This window comes from Coregonus clupeaformis, chromosome 15, assembly GCF_020615455.1.
Source record: "Coregonus clupeaformis isolate EN_2021a chromosome 15, ASM2061545v1, whole genome shotgun sequence".
Taxonomy (NCBI): domain Eukaryota; kingdom Metazoa; phylum Chordata; class Actinopteri; order Salmoniformes; family Salmonidae; genus Coregonus; species Coregonus clupeaformis.
This window is the reverse complement of record NC_059206.1, coordinates 13892672-13911533: the sequence shown is the minus strand read 5'-3', so window position 1 is coordinate 13911533 and position 18862 is coordinate 13892672. Positions and strand designations below refer to the sequence as shown.

Below are 18862 nucleotides of genomic sequence, written 5' to 3'. Positions count from 1 at the left end.
TCCCAAATGATCGAGTCTCACTCCAAATCAAAAAATACTTTTATGTAAACAGGGGTGCATCCCTTTAAGGCTGTGCATGCATCCTACAATGGCACCCTATTTCCTATTTAGTGCACTACTTTTGACCAGGGCCCACTATGTGGGGAATAGGGTGCAATTGGGATACAGCCTGTGTCTCTTGATGTATGGCTGGCTGAGCCCAAGGTTCCTTCTGTCTTTGTGTTTCAAACGGTTTGTTTTGTTCAGAGGGAGCAATAGGGATACAGTCTGTGGACATGGGTGCACCTCAGCCACGCTCAAGGTCCTAAACGATATTATAACCGCCATCGATAAAAGACAGTACTGCGCAGCCGTCTTCATCGACCTGGCCAAGGCTTTCGACTCCGTCAATCACTGCATTCTTATTGGCAGACTAAATAGCCTTGGTTTCTCTAATGACTGCCTCGCCTGGTTCACCAACTACTTCTCAGATAGAGTTCAATGTGTCAAATCGGAGGGCCTGTTGTCTGGACCTATGGCAGTCTCTATGGGGGTGCCACAGGGTTCAATTCTCGGGCCGACTCTATTCTCTGTGTATATCAATGATGTCACTCTTGCTGCTGGTGACTCTCAGATCCACCTCTATGCGGACGACACCATTTTGTATACATCTGGCCCTTCATTGGACACTGTGTTAACAAACCTCCAAACGAGCTTCAACACCATACAACACTCCTTCCGTAGCCTCCAACTGCTCTTAAACACTAGTAAAACTAAATGCATGCTATTCAACCGAACGCTGCTTGCACCCGCCCACCCGACTAGAATCACTACTCTGACCTAGAGTATGTGGACAACTACAAATACCTAGGTGTCTGGTTAGACCGTAAACTCTCCTTCCAGACTCACATTAAGCATCTCCAATCAAAAGTTAGATCTAGAATCAGCTTCCTATTTCGCAACAAAGCCTCCTTCACTCATGCTGCCAAACATGCCCTCGTAAAACGGACTATCCTACCGATCCTTGACTTCGGTGATGTCATTTACAAAATAGCCTCCAACACTCTACTCAGCAAATTGGATGTAGTCTATCACAGTGCCATCCGTTTTGTCACCAAAGCCCCATATACTACCCACCACTGTGACCTGTACGCTCTTGTTGGCTGGTCCTCACTACATGTTCGTCGTCAAACCCACTGGCTCCAGGTCATCTATAAATCACTGCTAGGCAAACCCCTGTCTTATCTTAGCTCACTGGTCACCATAGCAACACCCACCCATAGTCTGCGCTCCAGCAAGTATATCTCACTGGTCATCCCCAAAGCCAACACCTCCTTTGGCCGCCATTCCTTCCAGTTCTCTGCTGCCAATGACTGGAACGAACTGCAAAAATCTCTGAAGATGGAGACTCTTATCTCCCTCACTAACTTTAGGCGTCAGTTGTCAGAGCAGCTTACCGATCACTGCACCTGTACACAGCCCATATGTAATTAGTCCATCCAACTACCTCATCAACATATTGTTATTTATTTAGCTAATTTGCACCCCAGTATCTCTATTTGTACATCATCTTTTGCACATCTATCATTCCAGTGTTAATACGAAATTGTAACTATTTTGCACTATGGCCTATTTATTGCCTTACCTCCATAATTTACTACATTCGCACACACTGTATATATATTTTCTGTTGTATTTTTGACTTTATGTTTTGTTTTACCCCATATGTAACTCTGTATTGTTGTTTTTATCGCACTGCTTTGCTTTATCTTGGCCAGGTCGCAGTTGTAAATGAGAACTTGTTCTCAACTGGCTTACCTGGTTAAATAAAGGTGAAATTACAAAATTAAAAAAAAACAGGGAGGTGTGAGGGGAGGGATGGGTAGTTGTTGGGAAAAACAGCTTGCACAATAACTAGGCTACAATTTTCATTTTTTTTCAGTCAGTTTACCCTTCGAAATATGTAGTAGAACAACAGATTAAGACAACCAGACTTCATTTAAAAAAAAAACTTGAGTCAGTAATTTGGGCAGTGTGCTCCTCCAGTGTTCAGGGTTGTGGCCTGTCACGAGGCCAGGAATATGCAGATCACCCCCCCCAAATGCAAATTCAAACATCTCCCCAGGTCTCTGATTAGCATAAATAGGCAGGCTATCTGGGCAAAGTGATGAAAGAGTAAAGACGCCATCGGCATGGTGATGTGTTTTTAAAAAACAGGTCTCTGAATTCAAGATGATAACTTTTGGTAACAGTAACCAGGTCTCCATCCAACCTTTCTATGTGAGTAAAGTACATTTAATTACAGGCCTGATGGAAACGTTCCAAATGTCAACAAAACAAAATATGCTAGACAAGGTGGGATCTTTTTGTGTCGGTAAAATGAATTATGCGAGGAATGTTGGTGGAAGCGCTTTTTATGCGCATATGTTGATATAATAGCCATCGTATCGACGTAAATTTGGGAGTCACGCGATGACATGTTGTGTGGTCCTCCCACTGGGGACTCATCAGGAAAGCATGCAGTTTATCAGGCTACAGATGAAATAAATTATGATTAACTTTCACAGGGTGGTGAAAGTCGAAGGTGATGAGCTTGACGCTCCTTTCCAATAAATATCGAGGGTCTTATTTTGGTGACGTGATCATCGATGCTCGGCTGCCGTTTGACAAATACAAATAATCTCGCTCTTTTGTTCTTAATAATAATCTCATCATGTAGGCTATACACGCGCTGTAGCCAACAGTGCGCAGCAGGTGCCAATACCAGAGTGGGTATTATATAACGCAACATTTGTTGTGAGAAAACCATCAGTAGAGTTGAAAATGCGATGGAAACCCATTTAACTTGTATTTTTTATTCGCTACATGGGAATTTAATGCAAAAGGTATTTTTATGTGCGCTATGTCATCACACACAGCCTTTTATCCACAACAAGTCAATTTGATGGAAACACATCTCTGGAGGGAAAATGCGGATTTTGTCATATTCGCTTGAAAATCTGTCGTCAATTGGATGGAAACCTAGCTAGTGTATTACAGGGATCACATATTATGCGCTAATTTGTAGTTTATAAGTATAGAAATAGCTTATTAGGCCTTTATCCTATTATTGGCAATTTTACTAGGCCTTGAATTGATGACAATAATGAATTTGTAACAGTGTAGCTTAGTCCACTTTTATGAAATCAGTTTGTGATGAATGGTGAGGGTTTCTGAATAATGTAAGTATGGACCTGTTTCACTCCATTAAGATTAAAAAAAAAAAAAAAAAAAAAAGGAAACAAGTGCATAGACATTTTAGTCACTGTTTTTAAATGTAGCGTAGTAAAAAGCAATAATTGAGTTCACAAAAAACAAAACACATTTTAACTGCCAAACCATGCCTTGTATTTCTAAATACACATGACTCAATTAGCCTAATCATAGCCTGGCTTCTGAGCTTCCCTCTTCCTTAGTCAACAAACCTAGTGCTGACCATGACCATATCAGAGCCAATTTGAAGGGCCTATTTAATTATCCCAGTAGTGCATGTGTCCAGCTCCAGTGATGCAGCCCATATCAATTACAGGAACGTGCAATATTAAAGGTGCAATATGCAGAAATTGCTCTGCCATTTCCTGGTTGCTAAAATTCTAATAGTTTGTTCAGTTTATGTGACAAAACAAGCAATGCAGAGAATCATTGTACCATGTAAACTGCTGTGAAAAATATTTTAAAAAGCCAAAAATATTGTATTTTCAGCTTGTTTGAAGCTGATCTACAAAACCGAAAGTAGAAGACTACGTAAAACTAAACTTAAGAATGGGAAGCATAGAAATGGTGCACATAGAACCTCTTAGGCTTGCTTTCATTGAGAATGACAGATCTATAACTCACAATTCTATGTGAATTTGGTCGGGTCGCCCAAAAAGTTACATATTGCAACTTTTTAAATAATATTTTACTACAAAAAGTAGCACTACATTAGTCCACTGTTGATATGGTTCCAGAAAAATGTGACTGTCAGCAGTAATGTCAGTAAAGTTGTAACTTTCAGTACAAATAAAAAATTGTGATGACATACTAAAATATGTTTTAGAAGAAACATATCCCGTTAACAGGCCAAGACTCTCCCTGTGAAATAACATCCATTTTATGAGCCGCCAACGTGAGCCACCATGCACTAACAGGCAAAAGCTAATTCCGCTAACTGTCCTTGCCTCAGTGCTCTTCTTAAGACTCTGAGAGCCAGATGAGAGGGGAGAATGTATTAGCTAGGCCATTAGATGAGAACGGATAATCCCTCTCTATATCAGTCATCAGTATGCACCCCAGCTACAGTTCATTATTTACTGCTCTCCTACCTTAAACTCGTTAGGCTCTTGTAGCCGATGTTGTACAGCGTAATTCATAAAACGGTCAAAGTTCAGGGATGTGAACAAATGGTGTTCACGGACGAATGCAGTTTTGTTTCTTAGACTAGATAGAGGCGTGATGTATTATCTATTCTGTGCTTACTCCACTGTAGGGGACATTGCTGAGTTTGTTAGGTATAAGCCATTGTTTTTCCAGCGAGGAGTCCACAGGGAGTTCGAGGCTAAAAGTGAGGGATCGGAAACCAAGCGTGAAAGTTGGGGTCCTCTGTTATTTTTCGTGGAATTCCAGAAGGGACTGATTGTAGCAGAGACTCGGGAAGAGTTCAAGTTATTTGTTGAAGTATTTGGGATTGTTTGAATGAATAATTTTTAAGTGCCACTTCTGTGTCCCTTTGATGGAAACCTCCTGATTTAAGTAATAGCATTCCCCTTCAAACAAACAAAACAAATATGACGTGCCGAGTCATCGCATTTGGGTTGTTATACATTGACTTGAGTGTCTACGTCCCAAATGGCACCATATTCCCTATATAGTACACTATATATATATAGTACACTCTGGTCAAAAGTAGTTCATGATACAGTAGGTAACAGGGTGCCCTTTGTGACACATAACACCTTTGTTGTCTCAGACGTTCGGGTGCGTTTTCTCTGTATTATAACACAAGTCTCTCTCCCGCCGTTGCAGCTCCTTCGACAACAGCGGCAAATACCAGCAGCAGTCCCTGGGTCCCATTCAACAGTCCACCATCCTCGTTGTGGATCCCGTCAAAGGCAACGTACTCAAGGCCTCCGGAAGAAACATGTAAGAAGCGATAATGGCCACTTTGTTACCACCGCTGTGCAAACGAGGGCAATTAGGCGTTTTGAGACATAATAGGGGGCCTTACGTAATGAACACACAGGTTACGTCCCAAATTACACCTTACTCCCTATATAGTGCACTACATAGGGAAGAAGGTGTCATTTGGGACGTAACCTCAGTCCGACTCCTAGGAAGTGATGTTGTTGTCTTAAGGAGTGTTTTCTCCGTGTGCTCGGCAGGTTTTACTTGCCTCATGGAATCACCACGGACAAGGACAATAACTACTGGGTCACGGACGTGGCTCTTCATCAGGTGAGAACCACAGTGTTCACATCCTCACTGGCCTTCATCACGTAAGAACCATCCTCACTGGCCCATGGTCTTCATCACGTAAGAACCATCCTCACTGGCCCATGGTCTTCATCACGTAAGAACCATCCTCACTGGCCCATGGTCTTCATCAAGTAAGAACCATCCTCACTGGCCCATGGTCTTCATCACGTAGAGCTCTTCTTAATGGAGATAGATGGAAGTAGATGGAACGCTTGGATGAGCATAACCTCTAGATTCTAGAAAAGTGGGTCATGTTGAGTGTGCTTGAGCTTTCCATTACCATTTCTTATTAAAAAAATAGTACAAAACTCAACAAATGTTAACCTTGGTTATATGCGTTTGGCGCGAAAGTATCATACTTCTCATGTGTCTGATTGAGCCAGAAAATGCTACCATATGCTATGAAAGGGGCTTATTTGTCATGTACCAAGACCCACTAGAGACAAAACAATGAGTTGTACAGTTTTCCATTTGGCTTTAGTGATTATAAGGCCAGGGGGTTTTCCCGAGAACATGACCTAACCAGGAAACACTCTGGACCCTATATAATAAGTCAACATACTTCCGTACCCAAATGGCACCCTGTTCCCAAGCGCACTACTTTTGAGCAGTGCCCTATAGGAATAGGGTGCCATTTGGGACGTAACCTTTGACTTTCGTAGTGTACAACATAAGCTGTCCCTCCACCTAGGTGTTCAAACTGAGCAGCGATGGCCGGGACAAGCCCCTGGTGGTGCTGGGAGAGGCCTTTGAACCAGGAAGTGACAAAGAGCACTTCTGCAAGCCCACCGATGTGGCGGTGGACACCGTGACCGGGAACGTGTACGTGTCGGACGGATACTGCAATGCCAGGATACTCAAGTTCTCACCCGAGGGAAAATACCTGTCACACTGGGGAGCAGGTTTGTAGTACATGCGCCAGATGTGCGCGTGTTCGCACTCATGCACTCACCACACACACACACACACACACACACACACATTCAGACACAGACATGCACACGCACGCATGAACACACACACAATTGGAGATTTATTGGCAGTTTGTTTGAAGCGAAGGCCATTTCAGGCTCAGCTTGACAAAATGTATTTGAATCTGTATTGATTTACCTGTAATATCATGCCAATATTTTCTGCTGATGTGGCTGCTGTGCAGTCCTCTTCATTACCCCTGGTGCAATACATCACAACGGAGCCTTTACAGTAAATCATTCAATAGGCCTTAGAGGACCTGCAGTGGCAGAAGACCTCTACACCTCTAACTAGTGGGAGCACAGGTTACATAGAGGATCTGGAGTGCCTAGTGAAATATCAAATACACTTCTATCCACACACTCACATCTTATTCTCCCATTTCTCCTTCCAAATATTCAAACACAATTGTGCAAAAAGAAACTGGGTATATATTCATGGGTATAGTGAATATATTAAGATGGGGGGGGTTCTGCTGGGTCACGGATTCCGTGGTTAGGAACATTGTTTTGCACATCTTGTTGGTCCCAAGAACATTCACCATGTTCTAAGTAGGTAACACCAGCATAGAGATAGATAGATAGAAGACTCGTCTTTGTATTTGTGCCATAATGGTGTCTGCGACAGCATGGGCAGCAGGTTATAAAACAGGTTATATCTATCTAGAGTCCTCTATCTATCTCTATGGTAACATCACCAAAGGTCTGGGCCCCAATGTTCTAAGACAAAATGAATCTAAGTGATTCACTCCCTGGGCCGTGGTCAAAGACAGTTTGTTCCACAGTTGTCTTTGAAATGTTCTGGGTCATGTTCACTAGGCATGAAACTCAAGAAAACTGTCTGAAACGGGAAGGTACTAACTGAAGTTGGACAATAAGAAGCGGTTGTTTGCATTTTTCCGTTTAAACACCGTTTTGCTACGGTTTGCCCTAATGAACACGACCCTGTTCTTCCCCCTCAGGATCGTCAGACAGAAGGAGAAGGGTCCAGTTCCGAATCCCCCACAGCCTTGTGTTCCTGCCTGACAGGCGGGAGCTGTGCGTGGCCGACAGGGAGAATGGACGCATCCAGTGCTTTGTCGCTGAATCCGGGGAATTCGTCAAGGAGATCAAGAAGCAGGAGTTTGGAGGGGAAGTGTTTGCCATCTCCTACGCACCTGTGCATGGTGAGTCCGGTGTGGGTTTAGAAATAGAATAGAACACCTATTATCTCTATGGTTACACTAAATCTATGTGTTATATCTCTATGGCAGGGATGGGCAACTGGAACCCCCCCCCCCCCTTTTGAAGGCTGTTTCCACAAAAATAAACAATAAAACATATATATATTTTGGGAGGGGGAACTCAGTCGGGGTCTCAACTGACTGAACACACAAGGTGCATTTGGGTGTGCATCAGCAATTTTTCTCTTGTTATGTCAGTCACTGATAGTCATGGCAAAATGTGTACAATTGCAGCAAACTTGCTTTAAAACGGAAACATTTTCTCTACACTTTTTTTTCTGTGGCCCCCACCCCCCATCAAGTTGCCCATTCCTGCTCTTTGGTTATGGGTGTAGAATAGCACACCAAATCTATGTGTTATATCTCTATGGTTACGGGTGTAGGATAGCACACCAAATCTATGTGTTATATCTCTATGGTTACGGGTGTAGGATAGCACACCAAATCTATGTGTTATATCTCTATGGTTACGGGTGTAGGATAGCACACCAAATCTATGTGTTATATCTCTATGGTTACGGGTGTAGGATAGCACACCAAATCTATGTGTTATATCTCTATGGTTACGGGTGTAGGATAGCACACCAAATCTATGTGTTATATCTCTATGGTTACGGGTGTAGAATAGCACACCAAATCTATGTGTTATATCTCTATGGTTACGGCTACGTCCTATTCACAGGGAATTATTGAAACCATACAGTCTGTTTTATTAGAGGAAAATTAGACACCAACATCTTAGAGAAATGAAACACCCACATCCCCATAATAAACATCCCCATAATAAACCCACTTCATTTCATCAGCACACAATAAGGTATTTCCTAGAGCCAGCTAATTGCACCAGTGTTCTTTGACACAAACGCTTTTGTGATGCCGACTTTCATGCTGCCTCATATACATGCAAGTCTTCAAAGGGGAAAATATATATTTATGTGCCTCTTCCCTTAACCCTTGTGTGTGTCTGTGCGCACCTTATGCAAATGTGTGTGTATCCAGGTGGTCTGATCTACGCGGTGAATGGGGAATCTGCATACGGGCGCTCTGCCCCTCTCAAAGGCTTTGTGATCAATTATTCAACAAAGGAGATCCTGGATGACTTCAGCCCAGAAAACGCACAGGTTGGTTACGGATTGGAGGGAGGGCTCTGCTGCAAAAGCAACTGTTTTTCTACAAACCAGAGCAGCAATAAATAACAGCATTGAACATCCTTCTGATTCAATCACTGTGTGCCATTAATAGGGAAATAAATAAAGAGTTGTCTCTCTGGTCTAATGATTTCTCGATTTGGGCTTTTCATAACAAAGATGCTATACATTTAGTTGCTTGTGGAGTAGCTGCTAAACAGCTAGTGTATTTCAGTGTACATTTACATTTAATCATTTAGCAGACGATCTTATCCAGAGCGACTTACAGTAGTGAGTGCATACATATTCATACTTTTTCGTACTGGTCTCCCGTGGGAATCGAACGAGCGCCATGTTCTACCAGCTGAGCCACACAGGACCAGTTGTAGTGATATCTCTAAACAGGCTTGTACAGTACGTCTTCACTACCTCCAGGATAACGACCCTGGACAAATACAATAAAGCTTAAAGCCGCAATATGTCACTTTTTGGGGGACCTGACCAAATTCACATAGAAATGTAAGTTATAGATCTGTCATTCTCATTGAAAGCACGTCTAAGACGCGGTAGATATGTTCTATGTGCGCTATTTCTATGTTTCCTGTTCTTATACGTCGTTTGTGTCTTTTTACTTTTGGTTTTGTACACCAGAGAAGATGTTTCACAGCGGTTTAGATGCTACAGTGATTATCTACACTATGCATTGCTTGTTTCATCACAAACTGAAATTAGGCGAACTATTAGAATGTTAGCAACCAGGAAATGGTGGAGCATATTGCACCTTTAACTTGGATCAACAAGGACAGTTATGGCCTTATGTTGATGGGGATAACCTGCTTGACTGAGGAGGCTCTCCGGACACAAACCACAGTTGGAGCTCTGTACCAAGCAATCACCTTAATTACTATTTATGTTACCTCAATCACTATCAGGCACTTCACACACCAGTCATAGATTGGAATGATCTGAAATCTTATCTGGCTATTTGAGCCCTGGAGCAAGCAAAAAAAATACTCTATTGATGGTACGTGATGTGTCTAATACAGTAAATACAACAGCTGTTTTTTTGTTGTTGCTAGAACTCAAACGAGATTCTGCCTACAAACAATTTCTACATGTGATAGTAGGGATCAGACTTAAAGGGATAGTTCATCCAAATTGAAAAATTGCATATTTGTTTCCTGTAAGCGGTCTATGGAGAAGGTTAGACAGCAATCCATGCTTTGGTTTTGTCCATTGACTGCTTACAGGGTAAGTAAACCAATGTGAATGTTGGGTGTGAATTGGGTGAACTTTCCCTTTAAAAGCTATGGTCTTACATTGACTCCACTGATTGTGAGATGGATCTTAATTTCACTACAGGCTCCTCTCTGACTACTTGAGCCACTTAAAGTGATTGTATCCTCTTCTTCCAGGAGAGTGAATCATTCTTCCCATCCCTGTCTGGCCAGCCCTGATGCATGACTACCTGATTTAGTGCCTCTGAGCTAATCAGATGCCAGCAGGGAATTTCATTAAAACGGCAATAAAATAAAGATCTGCATGCCGTATCGCTTGGGGTTGGTTTCTGTGTGCCAGGTTGAGTGGGGTTTGCCAACTACCATCCGTTTTGTCTTTGTCGTCTATCTTGGATTGTAAACTATGAGGACGGGTACAGGCCTATTGGTTTATTAACTGGAAACCTTGATTTATCTCGGTTTAGATTGAACCTTGATTTCTCGATTTAGATTGAACCTTGATTTATCTCGAATTAGATTGAACCTTGATTTATCTCAATTTAGATTGACTGTTACTTTATCAGTGAATCTATGCATATGACTTGAAGAGTCACGATATGTGTTTACATTTGGATTACTTGAAGTTTCATCTCATAGACTCAAGACATAACGAGTATTAAGTCTTTCATAACCTAGACTGTGTTAATGTGATTGTTTTTGAACGGCTAGACTAACTACAGTGCGTCTTCCCTATGTTTTCAGGAGTTTGGAATGCCCCACGACATTGTTGTAACCAAAGATGGGCATGTCTTTGTGGGAGATGCAGCCACAGACTCCGTGCTAAAGTTCTCCTCTGACAGTAAGTAAACTTTAACCAAAGTATTTTAATTTGATATTTTTATTCCAGATTATCCAGGATGTCTCATTAAGAAAGTTTAATTAGATTAACCTTTCAACTATGAAATTAAACCTCTTAGATGTTAAGACCCCCATATGGGGCACTTTGAGCGGTTCTGGACCTGTTCCGAATGACATTTTGGTGTTCAAAGCGCTCTGTGAATGCCATAGGGTCCGTGCCTTATAGTGCCAGAAAGCCCCATCTGTCTGCTCTCCGCTTCCACTCTCCCAGCTGAGCTGACTTGAAGTGTCAGGTTTCAGGCCCTAAATTTGCATAGGGAATGACGTGTCACATTTTCTGGCCTATCCAGACAAATAATTGATTTTGTCTGGATAGGCCAGAAATCCCCATCAACATGGCTCACTCGCTTCTTCTGAGCGAGTGAGCCAAGCCTGGGAGACAGCAGATGAACGGTGACAGTCTAACGAGTCCAGACGTTGTGGTGTCATCTCACTGTGATATTCTCAGCAGGTTTTATAGGTCTCAACATGAAAAAATACTAAATCATTTCCTAGAATTAGACCACTTTCTCTTGGTCACAGATGGAACGAAATCACTTTGTGCTTAAAGCAGAGTCTGCACACATTTGAATGGTGTTTCTGCGCCGCTCAATGGGACGTTTAGGAGAAAATTATTTGATGTGCCAATATTGTAGTCGCCAAGTATGATCATATTTATTTTACGGTTATAAGAAATGTGAAATCTTATAGCAAGTTGTTTATGATTTTGATTTTTACAATATTTAGAAAACATTTCAGTCATTTCAAGCCCTATTGCCCCACTTTTATTTAATTGGGGAAAAAAATATGATTTTTCATATTTTCATAATATTTGTACAACGTACTTGAGCTTGTGCCCTCAAACAAGAATACACCTCAGTAATTTATAACTATTTTTACCAGAAAGGGGCGTTTCAGACCTTTCTAAAACTATGCCACATTACCAGTTATTGTTTATGGCCATCTCATGAAAAATAATTACGTTTAGGTATATCTATTTAGGTATAAATCTAAATGTTGCCCTATCATTCAAACGTTATTAAGGGATTTAAGGCATTAATTAGTGGACTATTAGTGACATTAAAAATAGTTATATCCAATTTGACTCATCAGACTACTTATGGAGCTACAAATTAGTATCTTATTTATGAAACGTAAAATACACTGAGTATACCAAACATTAGGAATACCTTCCTAATATTGAGTTGCACCCCACTTTTGACCCTCAGAACAGCCTCAATAAGTCGGGGCAAGGTGTCGAAAGCATTCTACAGGGAAGCTGGCCCATGTTGACTCCAATACTTCCCACAGTTGTGCCAAGTTAGCTGGATGTCCTTTGGGTGGTGGAGCATTCTTGATACATATGGGAAACTGTTGAGTGTGGAAAACCCAGCAGCGTTGCAGTTCTTGACACAAACCGGTGCGCCTGGCACCTACTACTATTATTACAAAATAATCACGGTTTTCGATTTCGGTTTCGATCATAAAAATAAAAAAAACATTAAATGCGCTATGCATTATGTGGGTTGAATGCTGTAACAACACAGAATAAAACAATTAATAAAAGTCCCATGATGGTAGTGACTGCCCATTACTGCTTATCACTTATTAACCATCATTTATTAAATATTTAAGTTGTTGTGTATATTACATTTGTTTGATTTATTATTTTATTCCAAGTCATCATCTCATCTCTATAGAGCTGCTGCCTATGCTGTCTGACTAAATCACTATTTTAGTAGTTCTTTAAAGTAAATAAGGCATACTTCTGTGACCAACTATCAATCACTTAGATCATGTATTTTCAGGTAGACATACCTCGCGAAGCAACAGCTGCTCAATATATCACCTCACGACCTTCTAGGCAGAGTTGCAGAGAAAAAGCCATATCTCAGACTGCCCATCTTAATCTTCTCTTTTTATTGGCCAGTCTGAGATATGGATTTTTCTTTGCAACTCTGCCTAGAAGGTCAGCATCCCGGAGTCACCTCTTCACTGTTGACGTTGAGACTGGTGTTTTGCGGGTACTATTTAATGAAGCTGCCAGTTGAGGACCTGTGAGGCGTCTGTTTCTCAGTTGTGCACCGGGGCCTCCCACTCCTCTTTCTATTCTGGTTAGAGCCAGTTTGCGCTGTTCTGTGAAGGGAGTAGTACCCAGCGTTCTACGAGATCTTCAGTTTCTTGGCAATTTCTTGCATGGAATAGCCTTCATTTCTCAGAACAAGAATAGACTGACGAGTTTCAGAAGAAAGTTATTTGTTTCTGGCCATTTTGATCCTGTAATTGAACACACAATTGCTGATGCTCCCGATACTCAACTAGTCTCACGAAGGCCAGTTTTATTGCTTCTTTAATCAGCACAACAGTTTTCAGCTGTGCTAACATAATTGCAAAAGTGTTTTCTAATGATCAATTAGCCTTTTAAAATTATAAACTTGGATTAGTAAACACAACGTGCCATTGGAACACAGGACTGATGGTTGCTGATAATGGGCCTCTGTACACTTATGTAGATATTCCATTAAAAATCAGCCGTTTCCAGCTACAATAGCCATTTACAACATTAACAATGTCTACACTGTATTTCTGATCAATTTGATGTTATTTTAATGGACAAAAAAATTGCTTTGCTTTCAAAAACAAGGACATTCCTAAGTGACCCCAAACTTTTGAACGGTAGTGTATGTAGAATATTGGCCTGTTGGAAACTACGACTCTCTACCACATCGCACAGTTTGGGTTTGATCGGATTGATCTCTACAGAAACTGAGCATCGAGTTCACCAAAAAAAAAAAAGTTCAAAATGGAATTCAAAAAATTGCTCAGCACTGACAAGTGAAATCAATAAGGGATCATGGCTTTCATCTGGTCAGTCTATGTCATGGAAAGAGCAGGTGTTCTTTAATGTTTTGTATACTCAGTGTAGTGTTACCACATCAATTGATAAACCATACATTTTCTATTGACAAAATTGGAAATGTTTTTTGATATTATTGCATTGTGTCAATACAGTTCAGAAATATTTGTAATTGCCAAAAATGTTTTTACTGAAGAATGTGTTTGTTTCATTGTGTTTTGCTTTTCATATTTTGTTTGCTTTTCATGTATAGTGTAATTGATGTGTATATAGATAGGCTATGTATAGTGTAATTGTTGTTTATTGATGTGTTCATGCAGGGCTCATCTGCAAAAGAGACTGTGGTCTCCCTGCTTAAATAAAGGTTAAATAAAATTAACATCTGTCATATCAAAATGGATCCCTCTTTCACACATTGCTACAGAGTGCTTTTTTAATAGAAATTATATGAATTCTGTAATGTTGGCGCTAACCTCACAGAGCCATGTTTTTATGTACTTGAAAGAACATTCTACAGCATGTGGCGAATCAGTGAGTGATCTGTGACAACTTCAAAATGATAGGCCAACGCTCTAGGCCACTGCATCGCCATCTTATGTAATGTTTCTGATGTTAGGGGACTATGAATTGCCTGATGTCCTTCAAAAAATGCCTTTGGAACACCAATTCAAACAGAGTAAATGCACGGTTAATCCCCTTGAATGTAGGTGACTCACCGATTCAGTTCTCTATTGACAACACAGTATGCCTAGAACGATTAGACGTTTTGTACATTTAAATGCAAATGGAATAGAAAGTGAAAAGCAATTGCAATCAAATTGAAAGCATTGCATTTCACACATTCCTAATGAGAAGCTCTTGATTTTGTGCCAGCAAAAAATTGAGTTTGTTGAAAAGGTCAGCACCTTGAACTGTGTCGAGGCAGAGTGTTCATAATCTTATGTAATCGACACCATTGCAGTGCATTGGTGCAATGTGAGCCTTTATGAGATAGACTTGCAATCATTGTAATGAAACCGCTAAATACACCATGATGATGATGAGTAAACTGTACAATCTGTCTGTCTGGATTTATCTTTATTTAATAGCAACTGAATCACGATTCCAGTCAATGAATCGCTCAGTCACATCAGTCCTTGACACCACTGTCTCTCACTTTCTCCAGAAGCTGAACATCGCTCTGTTAAGAAAGGCGGAATTGAAGTACAAGAAATTGAAGGTAGGCTAATCTTTCTCTTCAGTCTTATTGCAAGCTGGACATTTTAGTAGTTTGAGGTCCACTTTCACTTTACTTAAACTCTAGGGATTTTTGATTGACTTTAAATGTTTTACATTGTGAGTGGATATTTGCTTCACAGTAGTGATTGGCGTGGCTTCAAGTCAAATTGTCTATACTGTGCATTGTTTGAACACCCGCTCTAGTCTGTGTGAGAACCTATTGCAAGTTGATTGCAGAGCTAAAGGCTGACATTCTCCGGAGACTTCTGTTATTTTCTACTGAAAGATTGCAGTGCCTAATTTCATTTGAGGAAATGGAGCAGTGTGTAGACTTTGGATGTTTGAAACTTGATATATAGGCTATAAACCTTTCTGAAAGAAGCTTGAGCATTCTGTGGTAAAAATTAGCGCAATAAGTGCTTGGAGTTAGGAGTATGTGTGAAAAGTCTATTATATTGAAGTTGTCAATCAGAAAGATATACAACATCTGCATTTTCCCCCCTTGAAGAACAACATGAATGCATCATGAGCTTAGTTCAACTGTCGTACCCCATCAGAATCCAAAATATACCATGTTTTTTTAACAAAATGTTTTGTAAACATTGTAATTGTAAACAAACCCTGTATAGCCTCTAAACTTGTTTAAAACTGTACTTTTTCATGGATGGTAAGTCCTTGCATCCATCGCTCGGTCTATACATTTCAGAGTGGTTGAATTTCTCCGGTTGGGTGACCACTTTGTTATTGTTTCCAGTAAATCTCATGATTAAAAAATATGACTTATCCTAATGTCATTCCATGAGCACTACAGGTATGTAATACAAACCAGGAGGAATTTGCATGTGAAAATGTCATGGAACAAAATGCATTAGCTCACTGTTTTGTGTTTACGCTTTTGTTAGCGATTTACTCTTTGCATTTACAGAAAGATTGTGGTTTTATTAAAACAATCTATAGTAAGTAATCTTTGTAATTTTCTGTAACTACCTTTTGTTCACCTGTGAATGGACACTCACCACTTCCATTCAAACCCACTTCTCTCTTAGAAACAGAGACGATAATCCAAACTCGCCTGAAGCCCCAGCACGAGATAGAGGTAGCGTTGGCCAAGGTGCAGACACCCGTAGCAACTCAACAGAAGACTGCAGAGCCCGTCCAGGAACAGCCCCAAAAACCGCAACAACAACAAGAGGAAGAAGACGATAAGGAGAAGACTCTAGCCAAACAGAGTGCTCAGGGCGTGTCTCCGGCGGTTATCACCACCCTGCTGCTCATCCCCTTAGTGGTGGTCATCTCCATAGGGGTCTTGATTCGCTACAGGAAGACCAGGCTGTATGGAGGTACGGTATTTGACGCAACATGGCTGCAGCCATGGAAATAGAATCCATAGAAAGGGCTTGGAACCGCTAAGCCTTGCAATTTGACTGGTAAACTCGTTATGCCGTCATTGACTTGAATGGGGAGGCCCATTCTATGGATTCTGTTTCTATACCAGCAGCGTTGATAGTAGGGAGAGACACTGGGCGCTGCTGCCTAGAGCATAGTGGGATAAAACAGAATTTCTAAACCTTTTTTATGATGAACATTTCTATAGATTTTTTTTTTACACACAAAAATGAACAGTAACAAACAGAACAGACACAACAAACATAGATCATTTAAAATCCTGTGAAATGCTCTAATTGAGTGCCTCAACCAACCTCCATCTTGTATTGATGATATTCAGCGTGTCTTTCATCATTGTTTCAGATGGATGCGAGGTAAAACTGGAACAGACCTCGTCCGGAGGAATCTTGGGAAAACTCAGAGGTATGTGTCTGTGAGATACTCTTATTGATGTATCCTGTGGTGAGATTAAAAACTCAAGGTCATCCACCATGCAGTAGTAGTCTTCCACCATGAGACTTCCACCATGCAGTAGTAGTCTTCCACCATGCAGTAGTAGTCTTCCACCATGCAGTAGTAGTCTTCCACCATGCAGTAGTAGTCTTCCACCATGAGACTTCCACCATGCAGTAGTAGTCTTCCACCATGAGTCTTCCACCATGCAGTAGTAATCTTCCACCATGCAGTAGTAGTCTTCCACCATGCAGTAGTAGTCTTCCACCATGCAGTAGTAGTCTTCCACCATGAGACTTCCACCATGCAGTAGTAGTCTTCCACCATGCAGTAGTAGTCTTCCACCATGCAGTAGTAGTCTTCCACCATGCAGTAGTAGTCTTCCACCATGCAGTAGTAGTCTTCCACCATGCAATCATAGTCTTCCACCATGCAGTAGTAGTCTTCCACCATGCAGTAGTAGTCTTCCACCATGCAGTAGTAGTCTTCCACCATGCAGTAGTAGTCTTCCACCATGCAGTAGTAGTCTTCCACCATGAGTCTTCCACCATGCAGTAGTAGTCTTCCACCATGCAGTAGTAGTCTTCCACCATGCAGTAGTAGTCTTCCACCATGCAGTAGTAGTCTTCCACCATGAGACTTCCACCATGCAGTAGTAATCTTCCACCATGCAGTAGTAGTCTTCCACCATGCAGTAGTAGTCTTCCACCATGCAGTAGTAGTCTTCCACCATGCAGTAGTAGTCTTCCACCATGCAGTAGTAGTCTTCCACCATGCAGTAGTAGTCTTCCACCATGAGTCTTCCACCATGCAGTAGTAGACTTCCACCATGCAGTAGTAGTCTTCCACCATGCAGTAGTAGTCTTCCACCATGCAGTAGTAGTCTTCCACCATGAGTCTTCCACCATGCAGTAGTAGTTTTCCACCATGCAGTAGTAGTCTTCCACCATGCAGTAGTAGTCTTCCACCATGCAGTAGTAGTCTTCCACCATGAGACTTCCACCATGCAGTAGTAGTCTTCCACCATGCAGTAGTAGTCTTCCACCATGCAGTAGTAGTCTTCCACCATGAGACTTCCACCATGCAGTAGTAGTCTTCCATCATGCAGTAGTAGTCTTCCACCATGCAGTAGTAGTCTTCCACCATGCAGTAGTAGTCTTCCACCATGCAGTAGTAGTCTTCCACCATGAGTCTTCCACCATGCAGTAGTAGTCTTCCACCATGCAGTAGTAGTCTTCCACCATGCAGTAGTAGTCTTCCACCATGCAGTAGTAGTCTTCCACCATGAGTCTTCCACCATGCAGTAGTAGTCTTCCACCATGAGTCTTCCACCATGCAGTAGTAGTCTTCCACCATGCAGTAGTAGTCTTCCACCATGCAGTAGTAGTCTTCCACCATGCAGTAGTAGTCTTCCACCATGAGACTTCCACCATGCAGTAGTAGTCTTCCACCATGCAGTAGTAGTCTTCCACCATGCAGTAGTAGTCTTCCACCATGAGACTTCCACCATGCAGTAGTAGTCTTCCATCATGCAGTAGTAGTCTTCCACCATGCAGTAGTAGTCTTCCACCATGCAGTAGTAGTCTTCCACCATGAGTCTTCCACCATGCAGTAGTAGTCTTCCACCATGCAGTAGTAGTCTTCCACCATGAGTCTTCCACCATGCAGTAGTAGTCTTCCACCATGCAGTAGTAGTCTTCCACCATGCAGTAGTAGTCTTCCACCATGCAGTAGTAGTCTTCCACCATGCAGTAGTAGTCTTCCACCATGAGACTTCCACCATGCAGTAGTAGTCTTCCACCATGAGTCTTCCACCATGCAGTAGTAGTCTTCCACCATGCAGTAGTAGTCTTCCACCATGAGTCTTCCACCATGCAGTAGTAGTCTTCCACCATGCAGTAGTAGTCTTCCACCATGCAGTAGTAGTCTTCCACCATGCAGTAGTAGTCTTCCACCATGCAGTAGTAGTCTTCCACCATGCAGTAGTAGTCTTCCAGGGAAAAAAGTATTTGATCCCCTGCTGATTTTGTACGTTTGCCCA

At 41.6% G+C, this 18862-nt stretch overlaps 2 protein-coding genes across 5 annotated transcripts in view; one reads left to right on the top strand and one right to left on the bottom strand.

The window, feature by feature from the left end:
- Nucleotides 1-18862, top strand: part of pam (peptidylglycine alpha-amidating monooxygenase) — a 125467-nt gene that overhangs the window by 99271 nt on the left and 7334 nt on the right. For all 4 annotated transcript variants that reach the window (XM_041897385.1, XM_041897381.1, XM_041897386.1 and 1 more), the window contains 9 exons: nt 5023-5139; nt 5379-5451; nt 6164-6374; nt 7406-7609; nt 8666-8787; nt 10773-10869; nt 14930-14983; nt 16029-16322; nt 16732-16791. In XM_041897385.1, the coding sequence (XP_041753319.1) occupies nt 5023-5139; nt 5379-5451; nt 6164-6374; nt 7406-7609; nt 8666-8787; nt 10773-10869; nt 14930-14983; nt 16029-16322; nt 16732-16791 (1232 nt within the window). The remainder of the gene's footprint in view (nt 1-5022; nt 5140-5378; nt 5452-6163; nt 6375-7405; nt 7610-8665; nt 8788-10772; nt 10870-14929; nt 14984-16028; nt 16323-16731; nt 16792-18862) is intronic.
- On the bottom strand, nt 16800-18852 carry LOC123492573. Its single transcript, XM_045224990.1, has 2 exons — nt 17650-18852; nt 16800-17614 (listed from the first exon to the last, which is right to left on the bottom strand). The coding sequence occupies exons 1-2, from the start codon at nt 17811-17813 to the stop codon at nt 16837-16839; spliced, it is 942 nt and encodes a 313-aa protein (XP_045080925.1). The 5' UTR covers nt 17814-18852; the 3' UTR covers nt 16800-16836.